This window comes from Suncus etruscus, chromosome 6 (genome assembly GCF_024139225.1).
Source record: "Suncus etruscus isolate mSunEtr1 chromosome 6, mSunEtr1.pri.cur, whole genome shotgun sequence".
NCBI classification, from domain to species: Eukaryota; Metazoa; Chordata; class Mammalia; order Eulipotyphla; family Soricidae; genus Suncus; species Suncus etruscus.
The window spans coordinates 49854120-49871329 of record NC_064853.1 but is presented as its reverse complement, the minus strand read 5'-3'; the positions used below and the strand labels follow the sequence as shown (position 1 = coordinate 49871329).

Here is a 17210-nt window from a genome sequence, read left to right as displayed (position 1 = left end):
GTAACTCTCCCCAGAACTGCGCCTGGCCTGAAGGCAGGGAGGTCAACGCGAACACGTGGGCTGGCGGGGGGGAACCCAAAGAGCGGAGTCAGGCAGCCGGACCCAGAGACACGCGGTTCCAATTCCCAGAGGGAAGACCAAACGGACGGACCACCTACCGGAAGTGACGTCACAGGAGCGGCCGCACCGACCGGGGCGAGGGCCGAGCAAGATGGCGGAAGCGGAAGGAAGTTCCCAGCTCCAGTGGCCGGCGCTCCGACCCCCGCCCGGGATGGCGGAAGTGGAAGTGTCGACGGCGGCCCAGAAGGACCAGAAGCAGGGTGCCGCCGCCATGGACGTGGAGCGGAGCCGTTTCCCCTACTGCGTGGTTTGGACACCCATCCCGGTGCTCACGTGAGTCTCCTCCGGCTTCTGCTCGGGACACGGAGATCCGGGACCCCAGAGCAGCCCGGGCAGGACGCACGGCCCACACGCCTCGCCCGGGCCCCTGCACCCCAGCGGGGAGCCCGTTTCTCCCCGCGCACTCTGCACTTTAGGGAGCCCAGGAGAAGGACCCGCGAGCGAGCAAGCAAGCCAGGGACCGGGGCTCGCCTTCATGCATTCATTCATTCATTCATTCAATCAACCAATCATTGGTATTTTTCATTCATGAGCGCATGCTTGCAGATCATTTCCTACCCGCAGAACAAACATCCCGCCGAGGGTGGGAGTTTGATAGGCACCAAACCGGTTCTGGGGCTGGCCACACTTTCAGGGCTCTCACATCAGGGAATTTAAGGCTAGTCTCAGATGAGGCAGGAGCGCCACACAGCTCACTGTTGACAGGTTTAGGTTCCTAGCTGATCGCCGCCAGAGACCTAGGCTCTTTCTTTCTTGTCTTTCTTTCTTGTCGTGGCATCAGCCTCTGTCAAGAGAACTGCCCCTGTAGACAGGAGAGTATACCGCGCGGGTAGGGTTCTGGCCTTTCATCGGCCCACCCAGGTTCCAACACCGGCACTCTGTATTGTCACTAGAGCTCATCAGGAGTAATTCCTGAGTGCAGAACCTACACTTAACTGTGACCTCTGCCGGGTGTAGCAAAAACAAAACAAACAAACAAACAAAAAAAACCAAACCAGAGAGAAGCCAGTGCCCCAGCAGTGCGAGGAGCCCCTCCTACCTCAGCTTTGACCTCTGTAGAACAGATAACATAGCTCTTTTGACACTCTGAATTTCACTTTTTTTTCTTTGTTGGGGATGAACCTCAAACCTTCAATCATGCAAAGCTCTGCTCTAAGCCTGAGTTACATTAGGGTTGGAAGTAAGAGTATCTCATTCACATCGAAATAAGCAGAGGAGCTCCAAACTCAGCCTTCTGACTTCATAACTTGTTTTGCCTTCTCACCTGAGAGGAAGGATTTATCTGCTTCTGTCAAAAGCAGCTAAAAGAGCTGGAGAGCAGGTAGGACACTTGCCTTGCTTGTGGCTGACACGGATTCTGTCTTTAGCCTTCCATATGGTCCCCCTAAGCACTACCAGAGTAATCCTTGAATGCAGAGCCAGGAGTCATCCCTGAGCATCGCTTGGTGTGGCCCCAGAACAAAATAAACAGCCAAGTGGCTCTGTGGGGAGGGGATTGGTGTTGCTGATTCTACAATTGCCTTGTCTTTGTGTTATGTTAAAATACTTTGTGTTTTTTGAAAGCTTATGCATGTGTTTTGGAGCATTCAAGTTTAAGTCCTTTAAAATAAACATTTTAAGAAAATATGTTGTTAATTTAGTCTTTTTTTTTTTTTCTTTGTTTTTTGGGTCATACCCAGCAGCACTCGGGTTCCTCCTGGCTCTACTCTCAGAAATCGCTCCTAGCAGGCTCGGGGAACCATATGGAATGCTGGGATTCGAACCAACGTCCCACTGCATGCAAGGCAAACATCCTACCTCCATGCTATCTCTCCAGCCCCAATTTAGTGTTCTTTTAACATAATTGCTAAGTGGCTTCTAGGGTACCTAGGGTAGTTTTAGATAAGAATAGGGGCTGTGGGGCCAGCGAGGTGGCGCTAGAGGTAAGGTGTCTGCCTTGCAAGCGCTAGCCAAGGAAGGACCGGGTTCGATCCCCCCAAGCCAGCCAGAAGTAACCCCTGAGCATCAAATGGGTGTGGCCTGAATAACCAAAAAAAAAAAAAAAGAATGGGGCTGAAGAGATAGTACAGATTTAAGGTGCCTGCCATGTCTGCTGTTGACCCTGATCAATTACTGGAACAAGCTGGGATTAGCCCTCCTTCCCCCAACTCTGCCTGATGTGGCCTGAAACAAACTATGCAGTGGCAGAGAGGAGAGATAGCATGGAGTGATAGAACACATCAGGTGGAAAGTCCTGTGTCTCAAGCACAGTGTGCCACACACACACACACACACATACACACACACAGGTGGAAAGTCCTGTGTCTCAAGCACAGTGTGACTGACACACACACACACACACACACACACACACACACACACACACACACACACACACACACACACACACACACACACACACACACACCAGCACCTTTGTGTTTGACCCAAAACTACTGAACCAGAATTCATCAGGAGATGCCTGAAATCCCACAGCATCCCAGTACTGGTGGGAGGAAAAAACGCAGATATGATCCTTGCTATCATAAACTTTGTTTAAATTCTGAGGCCAGAAGTAGTACAGCAGGGAGGACACTGGTCTTGTTTGTGGCTAACCCAGGTTTGATCTCCAGGACCACATATGGTTTGCAGGTCTCCTGAATACAGAGCCAGGTGTGAGCACCTCCAGTATGGCCCACCAAAAAAACAGCAATAACAGAATTCAGATTATGGGAGAAGATAGTAAGTAAACTAATAAAATCTTATAGTGATCAATGTTTTGAAGAAATAAAATGTTAATGTGAGAATAATTAGGATAGTTGGGATAGTAGTGACTATATTGTGGAGTGTTTTTGTTTGGTTTTGGTTTTGGATCACACCTGGCAGCATTCAGGGATTATTCCTGGCTCTGCACACAGAAATTGCTCCTGGCAGGCTTGGGGAACCACAGGGGATGCCAGGAATCAAACCTGGGTCTGTCCCGGGAAGGCTGTATGCATGGCAAACACTTTACCACTGTGATATCGCTCCAGCCCCTATACATTGATTTACTAAAACTTTTATTTAAAACAAAATATATGGATCACTCTCTACCTTGTACCCTTAGGTGTTTAATCACTAGGGATATACCTGAAGGTGCTTGGAAGGCTATGTAGTGCCCAGAATCAAACTCAAGATTTTGTATATACAAGGATGTGAGCCTCTGTGACTCTAAATATAGCTTGTTTTTTGGTTTTGTTTTTGGGCCACACCCAAAAATGTCGCTCAAGGGTTACTCCTGGCTCTGCCCTCAGAAATTGCTCCTGGCAGGCTCAGGGGACCATGCAAGGCAAACATCCAACTGCTGTGATATTACTCTGGCCCCAAAGCTTGTATTTCTTTTCTTCTTTTTTTTTTTTTTTTGGTTTTTGGTTTTTGGGCCACAACCTGCGGTGCTCAAGGGTTACTTCTGCCTGTCTGCTCAGAAATAGCTCCTGGCAGGCACGGGGGACCATATGGGACACCGGGATTCGAACCAATCACCTTTGGTCCTGGATCGGCTGCTTGCAAGGCAAACGCCGCTGTGCTATCTCTCCGGGCCCCCAAAGCTTGTATTTCTAAGATCACTTTGTTTTACCCTTTTCTCAAAAATCACATTCATTAAGCCAGAAATAGATAGTATAACATCTAAGGCACTTGCAGCTGACTCAAGTTCCCATAAGGTTCCCATTACCCTGCCAGGAGTGAACCATGAGCACAGATCCAGAAGTAAGGGTGTAGCCTCCCCTCCCAGCCCCCTATAAAAGAACACATTCATGGAACCCTCTTGACTTAGAGACTGATAGTAATATGAGGCATTGTGATCCCCATCTAGACCAGGAGTAGCTTACACCTTATTGTCATGCAGATCTATGCATGGGGATTCCATTACAGATGGTCCACAAGAGTAAAACCTAGTACCCCTTTCAAATGGCTCATGTTCTATCCTATGGAGCAGTGGTCCTCAAACTATGGCCCGCGGGCCACATATTGTATTTGTATCTGTTTTGTTTCTTCATTGCAAAATAAGATATGCAGTGTTCATAAGAATTCGTTCATAAGTTTTGTTTTTACTATAGTCAGACCCTCCAATGGTCTGAGGGACAGTGAACTGGCCCCCTGTTTAAAAAGTTTGAGGACCCCTGTAACCAGTCCTCCAGCAGAAGGGAGAAAGCGTTAGAGACTGGAGAACTAACCCCAGTAGTGCATTGGGGTGATTGCTGACAAAACACTGACCTAGGGATACTTGGATACAAGAAACTGTCATCTGCTTTTGGAGGGAAGACCAGAGAGGAGATAGTCCAAAAGCATGAGCTGCTCAACGGAGATTGTCATTCTGCATGAAAAAAAAAGGTCTCTGGTACTGATTAAAAACAGTAACAATGAGGGCCCGGAGAGATAGCACAGTGGCGTTTGCCTTGCAAGCAGCCGATCCAGGACCTAAGGTGGTTGGTTCGAATCCCGGTGTCCCATATGGTCCCCCATGCCTGCCAGGAGCTATTTCTGAGCAGACAGCCAGGAGTAACCCCTGAGCACCGCCGGGTGTGACCCAAAAACCAAAAAAAAAAAAAAAAAAAAAACCAGTAACAATGAGATGCATGCTTTGTCCTGGCCCCTGTTGTAAGGATTTTTTTATTTTTTTTTATTTTTTTTTTTTTGGTTTTTGGGCCACACCCAGCGTTGCTCAGGGGTTACTCCTGGCTGTCTGCTCAGAAATAGCTCCTGGCAGGCACGGGGGACCATATGGGACACCGGGATTTGAACCAACCACCTTTGGTCCTGGATCGGCTGCTTGCAAGGCAAACGCCGCTGTGCTATCTCTCCGGGCCCCCTGTTGTAAGGATTTTATATTTATTCATTCAGTCTTCTGATCTCATGAAATACATACTGGGGCCACAGAAATAATATAGTGGATAAGGTGCTAGCCTGGTTTTTGGTTTTGTTTTTGGCTCACAGTTGGTGGGTTCAGGGGTTACTCCTGGCTCAGAAATCACTCCTGGCAGGCACGGGGGACCATATGGGCTGCCGGGATTCAAACCACCACCGTCCATCCTGGGTCAGCCGCTTGCAAGGCAAATGCCCTACCACTGTGCTATCTCTCCAGCCCCGCTCATCCACTCTGAAAGGCAAGATTTCAGTCATTGTTTAGTCACAGGTGAGAATCATGTAAATAGGGGACCACCTGATAGAATGGGGAGCCACAGAAAAGAATGCTGGAAGAGAGACAACATTGAAAAGGTAGAGAAACCTAATTTAGTTCATGAATTTGAAATCTAGTGAGGTACAGCTGTGTGCCAGCCACTGCACTGGAGATTACCCTGAGAAACTAGAAGAATTCCTTACTTTTGGGCCAGAGAGCATGCAGCCAACTCGAGTCAGACCAGGGTTCAATTCCCCATATTCCATATGGTCCCCCTAGCCTGCCAGGAGCAATTTCTGAGCGCAGAGCCAGGAGTAACTCCTGAGCGTCACCAGTTGTGACTCAAAACCAAAAACAAACAAAATCTTTACTTTCATACCTTCTGTATGGTGGGGAGAGAAGGACTATAGCCATTTAAGTAGTCAAGATAATTTCTGGTACTGGTGAATATCCTGAAGAAATCCAGGCAGAGTAGTGGTGTTTGGGATGCCTGGGCTGGTGTACAGCTTCTCCAGAAGGCACAATTAGGATAAAACTCAAAAGTTTACTGTTGTGCTGAGGCCAAAGTAATGTGAAATTGCCAACTGTGTAAAGTGTTTGAGCTGCTGGACAGAGGGAAGGGCAGATGCCAAGAAAACACTGGACGGAAGGATTTGTGGTAAGGAACCAAAGTCAGGCAGAATCACCAGAGTGAAAAGTAAAGCGATTTCTGTGGATAATCAGGGTCAAACTGCCCCCAGGAATTTGAAGTCTACAAGAAGAAACCATTATTGGGAATTAAGCAAGTAAATGATGAAATCTGAATTATCTTCTGGAAAGACCAGTTCAGTCCAACCCTGCCATTTTTTTTGTTTTGTTTTGGTCACACCTGGTGGTGCTTAGGGGTTACTCCTGGCTCTGTACTCAGAGATTGCCCTTGGCAGACTGGGGACCATATGGGATGCTGGGATTCGAACCACCATCGTCCTGGGTCTGCTGCATGTAAGGTAAATGCCCTACCACTGTGCTATCTCTCCACGCTCCCCCCATCCCTGCCATCTTCACAGAGTGAAGATGGACCTGAAAGTTTTATGTCCTTCATTAAATTGTTCCATCTTGGAAAAGTGTTTTTGAGGGACCAGAGCAATAGCACAGCAGGAAGGGTGTTTGCTTTGTATGTGGCTGATGCAGGTTTGATCCCCAGAATCCCAAATGGGATCCTCTGAGCCTGCCAGGAGTGATTCCTGAGTGCAGAACCAGGAGTAACCCCTGAGCACTGCTGGGTGTGGTCCAAAAACCAAAAACAAACAAGAATAAATGGTGTTTTGAATTTATCTGAATCTTACCCCCAGCAATATTCCAGTCAGTCAGAAGTATAATCTCTTCCCATTATTCCAGAACAATTGCTGAGCCAGCCATCCCCACCTCCCACCCACCCACCCCCAAACACTCACTCCTAGTAGGAAGCTGATTTTGGTTCAATCTCTAACATTCCATATGGTTTCTTGAACTGACCAGGAGTGACATGCGTGCGTGCGTGTGCGTGTGCGTGTGTGTGTGTGTGTGTGTGTGTGTGTGTGTGTGTGTGTGTGTGTGTGTGTGTGTGTGCTTTCTCCCCCATGTCTGTGTGTGTTTTCTCCCCCAAGATGGTTTTGTTTATTTTCAGACCACACCTGACAATATTCTAGGGTACTTTTTTTTTGTTTGTTTGTTTTTTGATTTTTGGGCCATATCCTGTGACTCTTAGGGGTTACTCCTGGCTATGTGCTTAGAAATCACTCCTGGCTTGGGGGACCACATGGAACGCTGGGAGATCAAACTGCAGTCTGTTCCAGGCTAGCATGGGCAAGGCAGACAGACGCCTTACCACTTGTGCTACTGCTCCAGTTCCTCAAGGGTAATTCTTGACTCTGCACTCAAGAATTATTCCTGATCATGCTCAGAGCACTATATGGGATCTTAGGAATAGAACCCAGGTTGGCTGCATGCAAAGCAAGCACCCTAACTGCTAAACTATTCCTCTTGAGTTCTCCCCCCTCCCAATTTTTTTTTTTTTTTTTGTGGTTTTTGGGTTACACCCGGCAACGTTCAGGGGTTACTCCTGGCAGGCTCGGGGGACCATCTGGGATGCCGGGATTCAAACCATGACCTTCTGCATGCAAGGCAAATAACCTACCTCCATGCTATCTCTCCAGCCCTACCCCCCAAATTTTTAAAAAGGATAATCTGGGGCCAGAGAGAGAGCACTGCGCCTTGCATGCAGCTGACCCAGGGCAAACCTGGATTCGATTCCCAGCATCCTATATGATCCCTGAGCCTGTCAGGAGCGATTTCTGAGCGCAGAGCCAGGAGTAACCCAAGTGCCGCTAGGTGTGACCCAAAAACCAAAAAGCAAAAGAAAGGGTATTCTACATCATTATCACCACCACCTTCATTACCTTCATCACCAGTCATCACTACTGCCACACTCAAAATAGTTGAGGACCTGGGGCCATTCTAGGTAATGTTTTCATATGGGCCTAATAGCTTAGTGCAAGGGCCACCAGAACTTTGCTCAGCAGCTCTTATACCACTTGAGCTATCTCCAGTTGTAGGAATTATACCCAATGTACCTGGGGTAAGGAAGGGGACATATAATATCAGGAATCAAACCTAGGACCTCATACATGCAAATGCTAACACTGGAGCTACATGCCTCTTTTATTTTCAGGAATTACTCCTAGCAGTGCTTAGGGGGCCATAAGGGATACTGGGGATCAGACCCAGGTTTGGCTGCATGCAAGGCAAATGCCCTACTCACTGTTCTATCTCTCTGTCCCCCTTTGAGGTGTTTTTTGTTTGTTTGTTTTTTGGTTTTTGGATTTTGTCTCACACCCAGCTGCACTCAGGGGTTACTCCTGGCTCTAAGCACAGAAATCACTCCTGGCAGGCTCGGGGGGCCATATGGGATGCCGGGATTAGAACCACCGTCCTTCTGCATCTAAAGCAAACACCAGCTCTGAGGTTGTTTGTTTGTTTGTTTTGTTTTTTAATGTCCATCCTTGGTTTTTAAAAAATGTGAGGACTGGGTCCAGAGAGATAGCATGGAGGTAATGTGTTTGCCTTGTGTGCAGAAGGACGGTGGTTCGAATCCCAGCATCCCATATGGTCTCCTCCCAGCCTGCCAGGAGCGATTTCTGAACATAGAGCCAGGAGTAACCCCTGAGCACTGCCGGGTGTGACCCCCAAAAAAACAAACAAAAGAAGAATGTGAGGAGTGGAGCAAGTACAGCAGGTAGGTTGCTTGCCTCGCATGCAGTCAATCTAGGTTCAATCCTGGCACCTATTTGGTCCCCTGAGCTACCAAGAAGGATCCCTGAGCTCAGAGTCAGGAGTAAGACTTAAACATCTCCCAGTGTGGTCACAAAACTAAAAATAAGTCCATTTTTTTAAATGTAAACTTGGGCTGGAGAGAGAATGAAGAAGGGGTCAAGGTACTTGCCTTGCACGAGCCCAGTCCCAGTTCAATCCCCATCACATACGATCCCCCATGCACTGCTAAGAATGATCCCTGAGCACTTCTTGAAAATAGCCCAAGCCTCCCCCTTGGGGATAATAAAGTGTGTTATCTCATGATACCACAACCAAGTATGTATGAGCACAACTAAAGAGCAGCCCACGGATCACTCTGACCTAGTGTCACCTTACAGCAGGAAGCCAGAGTTCAGTCCTCAGCATCCCCTAACGTGCCAAGTGCAGTCCCTGTGACAACAGTACATGCAGTCCAGCACCACAGCCAGGTCTGTGCAAACACTAAGAAGTGAAGTGAAAGTCATGGGTACTGGCAGCTCCTGCAAACAGATTTGAGCATCGCATTCGAGGACTCCACCCCTGGTGGATGCAGCAACTAAGTGTGTTGCAAGCATTGGTCACCACAGCAGCAAAAAGGGAAGAAGGGAAAGGGGATAGAAGATGCTATAAAATGGGTCACCCCTGGTGAGCACCACAACTATAGTGGGAATCTGCTTATCACAACCCCAACAAAAGGATAAAAGGAAGGAAAAGATAAATCACTGTTCTGTTTTATTTTTGATTTTTTTGTTTGTTTGTTTTTTTGTTTTTGGGTCACACCCGGCAGCACTCAGGGGTCACTCCAGGCTCTACGCTCAGAAACTGCTCCTGGCAGGCTCGGGGGACCATATGGGATGCCGGGATTCAAACCACCGACCTTCTGCATGCAAGGCAAACGCCTTACTTCCATTCTATCTCTCCGGCCCCTGATTTTTTAAGGTGAGCTTTAGGGCTGAAGAATGGTATGGTAGTTAAGGTGCTTGCTTTGCATCTCACTCAGCCATGTTCAATCCCCAACACTATGTATGGCTCCATGTGTACTGTCAGGAGATACTTCTGAACATAGAGCCAAGAATATACCCTTGAGTACATTTGGTGTGGTCCCCCAAACCCCCCAAAATAGAAAAGATACTTAAATAAAAGATTATTGGGGGCTGGAGTGGTGGTGCAGCAGTAGGGTATTTGCCTTGCATGCAGCTGACCCAGGACGACCTGGGTTCGATCCCAGTGTCCCATACGGTCCCTTGAGTCAGGAGTGATTTCTGAGCGCATACCCAGGAGTAACCCCCTGAGCGTCACCAGATGTGGCCCCCCAAAAAATATAAATAAAGTAAAAATAAAATATTATGGCCCTGAGAGACAGTACAGTGGGCAGTACACTTCCTTTGCACATGGCCAACCTGGGTTCAATTCCCACCACCCATATGGTCCCCTGGGAACCACCAGGAGTAATTTCTGAATGCAGAGCAGGAATTACCCTAATCACGCTGGATTTGACTTATAAAACTAACAAATAAATTAGATATGAACGTTAGGGTCAAAAAGAAAGCTCGGGGCTGGAGAGACAGCATGGAGGTAAGGCATTTGCCTTTCATGCAGAAGGTCATTGGTTCGAATCCCGGCATCCCATATGGTCCCCCGTGCCTGCCAGGAGTGATTTCTGAGTGTGGAGTCAGGAGTGACCCCTGAGCGCTGCTGGGTGTGGCCCAAAAATAAAAAAAATTAAAAAAAAATAAAAAAAAAAGAAAGAAAGCTCAAGAGGCTGAGCATATACTTTGCATGCAGGAGCCCTGAATTAGATCTTCAGCACCATCTGATCCCCTCCCAGCACTAATCCTGGAGCCCTAAATACTGCCAGATACAGCCCCCAAAACAATGAAATGAATTTTAAGTTGCTGGAATGCATTGTGCACTTACTTGAATACCACTATGTATACCGTTTCTCTGCTCCTTTACACCTGTCTCTCCCAGCTTCCTCAGTCCTTCAGACATATCCCAGGCACTCCACCCACAATATTGCAGAGTAATGTGCCCCCTTAGCCTCTGTCTCACAGTTCTGCTTTTACTGTTTTTCTCACAGGTGGTTTTTCCCCATCATTGGCCACATGGGCATCTGCACATCCACAGGCATCATTAGGGACTTCGCTGGCCCTTACTTTGTTTCGGTGAGTTCCCATTCTGAACCTGACCAAAAGGCTTTTTAAGGGAAAGGGGTCACCTCCAGTGGTGCTTGGGGGATCTTGTCAAGTCAGGGATCAAACTCGGGGCACTGCATGTAGAGCATGTGCTCCCTTTAAACAGTTTTCTGGAACTTTCAAAGACTTCCATGGAAAGTTGTTAGCATCTCCTTGGGGCCATTCCCAGCCCTTTTACTGTCAGAGCCTTTGACACACATCTCTGACAACCTTGTCAGCATTGTCCTGATGAACCCACATCCCAGTTCCTCAAAGGAAGTCTGACCTCCATCTGCCACCATTGCTCTGATGCTGAAGGGCCCTGTGGACTACTACAGTGAGCCAGCAGGTCAAAGGGGCATTGTTTACCCATAAAAGAAAACACTGCCCATGACCCAGAGACTGACTAGAGAATCTGAAACCATTTGGAAGTGAGGAAATGACTCCCCAGAGGGATGGTCGCAGCAATGGATGGTCACCACATTACATTGAGTCTTTCGTCTCTGCCTTCTTCCCCCAAAGCAACTCCTACTGCCACTTGCAAACCTGTGCCAGCATTGAGGCAGGACCCTTGGCCCACTTTATATGCCCTCCCATCTCAGTCCCTACATTGCCCCCATGACCTGTCTCTTTGGGACTGCTGCAGTCCCCACTGACCTCTGCTCTTGTCCCTCAACAGGAAGACAACATGGCCTTCGGGAAGCCAGCCAAGTAAGTGATGTGGCGAGTCCTTGGGTTGTTTCTTCTACTTCCTGGCATAAGGGAAGGGAGGGCCAGCCAGACTCCCCCAGGGCACAGCTCACCCCTCCTGCAGTCCCTGGCATGCCCTTGGCCTATGCTCTGCCCCTGCTTCAGCTCTCCAGGTGCTCATTGGAAAGCCAAGTAAAGGGGAGGGCCTTCTGCAGATCTCCCAGGAGTCGCCAGCCTGGCCTCACATCCCAATGTTTTAGCCAGAAACCTCATCCCACCCTGGTAGTGAGCAGCTGTTTATTAAAGAGTAAGGGAAGCTTTGTTTGGAACTGTTGGAAATTTTTACTTGGAAAGAAAAAATGCAGCTTAAGCAGTCTCAGAGCTAATGCTAGTTTACTTTGAGCTTTCTGTATGTTTTTATTTTGTTTTGATTTTGAGGATCATGCAGCTGAGGACCCAGTGGCTTGCCTCTGTTATCTGTATTGCCATAGGCTCAGAACAGGCTCTTTTGCTGAGTCTGCATCCAGGGGGGTAGAGTGGCCTGGAATGACTCCCGAACTCCTGCTAAGTTCCTCAGACTGTGGAAATTGAGCTAAGGGCCTTTGGCTTGACTCTCTGCCACCAGGCTGCATTCCAAGGACGGTTGTGTGGGGTTCTTAATAAGGGCCGTCCCAACAGTGCCACTCTTGTGCCACAGGGGCCACTCCTGGGGATATGTGTTCTGGCTGTGATGATTGGGTGCTCAAACCTTGCAGAGCTATGCTGCTTGGGTTTGGTGGGGCTAAGGGTCACCTGCTACCCCAGTCTTCCTGGGGACTGTGCAATGCCAAAGATCAGACTCAGGCTGAGGCATGCATTCCACGCCTTTAAGAGTTTCAAGGTCCCTCATTTCCAGGCAGAAACTCCTGTAGGTCAGGGGCCTCTGAACTCCACACCACAGCCAGGGGGCGCCCAGCCCCTTTCAAGATCTCAAGCTTATCTTTCCCAGAGCCACTGGTTCTGGCCAGAAGGTCAGCTCCACACTGCTCTTCCACTTCCTGCAGGGGCACAGGGTTGATGGATAAACTCCTCAGGGCTCCATCAGGTCCCCCAGGAAATGGTCCCCCAGGAAGTGACTTGTTCTTCCTGTGAGTCCCACAGGAATACCCTGGAATGGAACTCCCTTTCTGCATAGTTGTAGCTGCCCCCTCTGCCAGGAATGTGCAACCATCCTGCCCCCATCTCACTCCTTTCATCCAGCCTGTACTTGGTTGGTACCTCAGAAACCTCATATTCCCCCAGAAGGCTTCTTCAGCTCTCCCCCCACCTCGTGGCATTGGCATTGGTTGTGGGCCTCTCCCTGCAGCCTACATTGCAGCCCCTGCTCAGTGCAGGAAGTCCTGCCCAGACCAGGTGTCAGGGAACCTTTGTTGTACTCACAGCATCTGGGAGCTGTGCCAGTGCTAGAATGCCCTGTGCCCTCAGGTACTGGAAGCTGGACCCTGCTCAAGTGTACGCCAGCGGGCCCAACGCTTGGGACACAGCTGTGCATGATGCCTCTGAGGAGTACAAGCACCGCATGGTAGGTGGGTGCGCCTAATATGGTCATTAGGTGGAGGGCCTTGCTATCCAACCTCATCCACCCCTATTTGCATCTTCAGCACAATCTCTGCTGTGACAACTGCCACTCCCATGTGGCGCTAGCCCTGAACCTGATGCGCTACAACAACAGCACTAATTGGAATATGGTCACACTCTGCTTCTTCTGCCTGCTCTATGGGAAGTACATAAGGTGAGCTGCCCACCCGTGGCCCTCACCCCCAGGGCTCTTCTGTCAAACCCCCTCAGAGCCATTTCTGGAGTTCTTCAGCCAACAGGGTCAGAGCAGATGCTGGTTGGAACCATGCTGGTTCTAGCTGAGTTCCAGGTGGAGGAACTCAGGAACTCAGGTCAGGAGAAAGAGGTGGCTCAAGTTCATCTGGGTTCCTACCCAGCTCTTGTCCCCTACTCGCTGTGAGTTCACAAGGAACTGCTTTGGCCTCTCTAAGCTACATCTTCTTTGATGAAATGGGGGTGAGGGCTCTGGCTCCTTGGAAAGCGGTGGATGTGCAGAGAACCCTTTGCTCAAGTAGTGAACAGGCTGTTCTCCCTAAACCTCCCCACAGCCTCCCAAAAGTCAGCCCTCTGGGCAGAAATGCTCATGAGAGCTCAGGACCTTTGAAGTCACAGCCACCTGGCCTGTGAGTTGAAAGGCGGGAGTTCTGATTTCCTGGGAAGGTCAGGATTGTAGCTCAGTGGCACTGCAATAACCTTGTGTATATGAGCCTTTGGTTCCAGTCTCAGCCCTGCAAAAAAAGAACCACCACCAATTCAAAGGTAAGGTTTGAGTGACTCACATACTTAGGATCTAGTTATCACCTAGGTGCCTTTCCAAGGTTTCTTTTAATGCCCTCAGAAGGAAGAGCTGTTGAATCCTTAGAGGCAACCTTAGAAAATCATAGCATGTCATGCAGAGTCTGCAGGAGCAGAGCGGGGTTGAGCTGGGTCTGACTCCAAGCTGGTTCCAGCCCCAACCCTGTGCTTACTCAGCCTCCCAGGTCGGGATCATGGGCAGAGGCACTTTTGCTCTTCAGACTCAGACCAGTTCCTGGCCCACTCAGCAGAAACAGTCCCTAGAGACAGAGCGGTTATGGACAGAGCCCATGAAGTCCAGAGAGGCTGATACACAAAGATCCAGTGGGGTATAACATTTCCACTAGGATCCTGGAAGAGCCCTGCCTAAAATCTGATTGTTCCTTCTGCAGTGTGGTCAGTCTGACCCAGTCCTTCGGCTGAACCAGCTGTGGGATGGGGAATTGTTCCAGGTGCTTCCTTTGTGCAGAGCCCCATCTGGGTCTGGATAAAGGACCTGCAGGGTGCCTCATGCCCACAGGCCCCTCACCATCCCCTCTTCTCTGGCAGTTTTGGGGCCTTCGTGAAGACCTGGCTGCCCTTCGTCCTTCTCCTGGGCATCATCGTAACCGGGAGCTTGGTCTTTAACCTGCGGTGATGGCTGCCTGACACCCTCAACCCACCAGCATCCTGAGGAGGCAGCTGCCACCTCCTTTTGTTCCTGATCTCTTCTCACCCCAAGAAGTGGACCCTGGGGTCTGGGTTAATCAGGATGGAATAAAGGCCAAGAATAGGTTCCGGGTGGGAGGGGGGTGTTTGCCTACTGCATCTCCTGGTCACTCAGAGGACCCCTGTCTTCTCCCTCTCTCCTTGAGGCACTTTTGTTCCTCTTTGGCCCAACTCAGTGTCCCCCTGTAGATCTTACATCACTCTGTGCTGGGCCTTCACCTCTGCCCAGTGCCTAGGGGGTGGAGGACACTGGGGCCAGCTAGACATAGAGCCTGACTTTCTCGGGTGAGGGCAGAGAGTATTCCTAGGAGTCTTAGGAGCTCAGCTGCCTTGAGCCTTTGTTTTGGACCTGCAGAATGGGCCTGTGGGGCTGGCAGGACCCAGCTCTTGAAGCTTTACCTGTCTCAGCTCTGGGATAGTTTGCAACTCATCTTCTGATATCCTCCAGCACTTGGGCCCATCTCCACCCTTCAGTTTGTGACAGGGCTCCCTCCAGCCAGGCTAGAGAAGTGAGTGACTTCATCTGTGACCAGAGACACCCCTTGTAACTGTATTCGTGTGGGAAGAGCTGGGTGCATTGTTTTTTGTACGACAAAAGTAGCTATTCTCCCACCTACCACAACCCCTTCTCTCCAAGTTTGTGGAAGGGGCCTATGTTTCCCTCCCCCTGCTCCATGATTCCATTGTGGGTGCTTCCTGACAGGATAATAAAGACTTTGCACTGAGATACTGCCTCGTCTCTGTTTTCTCCCTGTGCTGGCCCCTTTGTCTTCTCAAGTTTCCAGACATCTGTACCCCTGGCAAGGATTGTGGATATCATCCCATCACTGAGTCGTCACCCCAAGCCTGCTGTTCCCTGTGAGTGGGGAGCACGACCTTGGGCAGGTGAGTCTGGAAACCATTTCACCAACCCTGTGGCCTGTGGGATCTCAGACATTGGGACTGGACAGACAGTTCCCTGCTCTTATCCCCTGTCACCTGTCATATCACCTTAGAACATGGCCAAGACCCTTAAGGGTTCAGACCCAGTGTTAAGAGTACCAGCCTGTCCTCAGCACTTAAGCTTCTCTGTGCTTCAGGACCCTCTGGTTCCTTACTCCTTACAAACCCTCAGTTGCTCTCTATGTACTTCTTGCTTCCCATTTGTGGAGATCAGGGCCTACCTGCTTCTCAAGGCCACACACAGCCAGCTTTGCAGTGATTCCTTTCTGGCCCTTGAGCCGAACAATTATTCTCTGAATCCTGAGAGTTCTTACTGTCCAGCCTGGGAACCTGGGGTCTGTGTACTCATCCCAGGTCTGGGGCTTCTCCCAGGCATTTCAGAGATGATTCTTCCCACTTCAAATAATCTCCACTTTCAGAAACACTGTATTATTGGGCTCATCAGAGTTGTTTGAGGGATTCCAACACAATAATCAGAGCAAAATAGAATCTTGCAAAGATGGAGAGATGGCTCAAAACGGGTATGCATACAATGTATGTGGGAGATCTTGGTCTACTCTCCAGCATCACACACCATCCACCATTGGAATGACCACCCACCCCCCCCCCCCCGCAAGCACTGCCAGTTGTGGTCCAGAAATAGTTTTCAGGCATGTTCTCATCTCATAGGACCTTAATTAGCCTGTAGAGACAGGACACATGGTGTCATGAAAGACCCCACATGATGCTGGGCCTTGCAACTTATCTTCTGTCATCCCCATATCACAACCCTGAGGAAGGCTATCTACCCCATTCTCAGAGTGAGGAGAGAAGCAATGGTTTGCTCAAAGTCATGTTCAAATTTAGCCCCTGGCCCTACATGCCTCCCAAGAACCAGCCTACAAATGACCTCGCTGTGGCACAAAAAGGAAAGTGGAGAGGGGCTGCTTCCAGAAGTTGGGGTGCTGTGACAAAAAATTAGGGAGAATGGGCTGAAGAGATAGCATGGAAGTAGGGCGTTTGCCTTGCATGCAGAAGAAAGGTGGTTCGAATCTCAGCATCCCATATGGTCCCTGAGCCTGCCAGGAGCAATTTCTGAGCATAGAGCCAGGAGTAACCCTGAGCGCTGCCAGGTGTGACCAAAAACAAAAAAGGGAGAATGGATGAAGGAGGCTGGCCAAACTGGAAACACTCCATAGGAGGCTATGCTATTGTCCCTGTTTGATTAAGGGACCTGTGAGGCCAATAGAGCTGGGGTCTGTATCAAACCCAGGCCTCATCCATGTGGGGAAATGCTTTACCACTGAGTCACATTCCAGTCCTGATGTCAAATGTAAACCCAATCTGCAGGCCTCTTAGCACTGGGAGTTGCCTGAGACAGGGGCAAGCTTAGGCAACTCCCTGGTGTTGACAGAGCTGAGTTGGAGGAGGGCTCTAAAGATGTGGGAGGCAAGGTTAGTCCCAGCCAGCTTTATCAGAGTGGTGCAGAGTGTGGGGCTGAGGGTGGGCAGAGTATGAGGTGAGGAGAGAAGGTGAATTCTCTTCCATGGAAGTGTGGAAGGAAGGGAGGCTAGGGTCTCTTCCATAGCTGAGGAGACACAGATAAAGGTAGGGTAGTGAGGGCTGAAGCCATAGCACAGCAGGTAGGGCTTTTGCTTTGCATGCAGCCGACCTGGATTCAATCTCCGGCATCCCATATGGTCCCCTGAGCCTGCCAGGAGTAATTTCTTTTTTTTTTCTTTTTTGGTTTTTGGGTCACA

General features: G+C 49.5%; 1 protein-coding gene across 1 annotated transcript; it reads left to right on the top strand.

The window, feature by feature from the left end:
* Nucleotides 1-211: 211 nt before the first annotated feature.
* Nucleotides 212-15256, top strand: TMEM222 (transmembrane protein 222). The gene is made up of 6 exons (XM_049775052.1): nucleotides 212-393; nucleotides 10647-10731; nucleotides 11420-11451; nucleotides 12895-12991; nucleotides 13071-13201; nucleotides 14371-15256. Exons 1-6 carry the CDS (start codon nucleotides 212-214, stop codon nucleotides 14456-14458), a joined length of 615 nt encoding a protein of 204 aa, XP_049631009.1. The 3' UTR covers nucleotides 14459-15256.
* Nucleotides 15257-17210: the final 1954 nt, after the last annotated feature.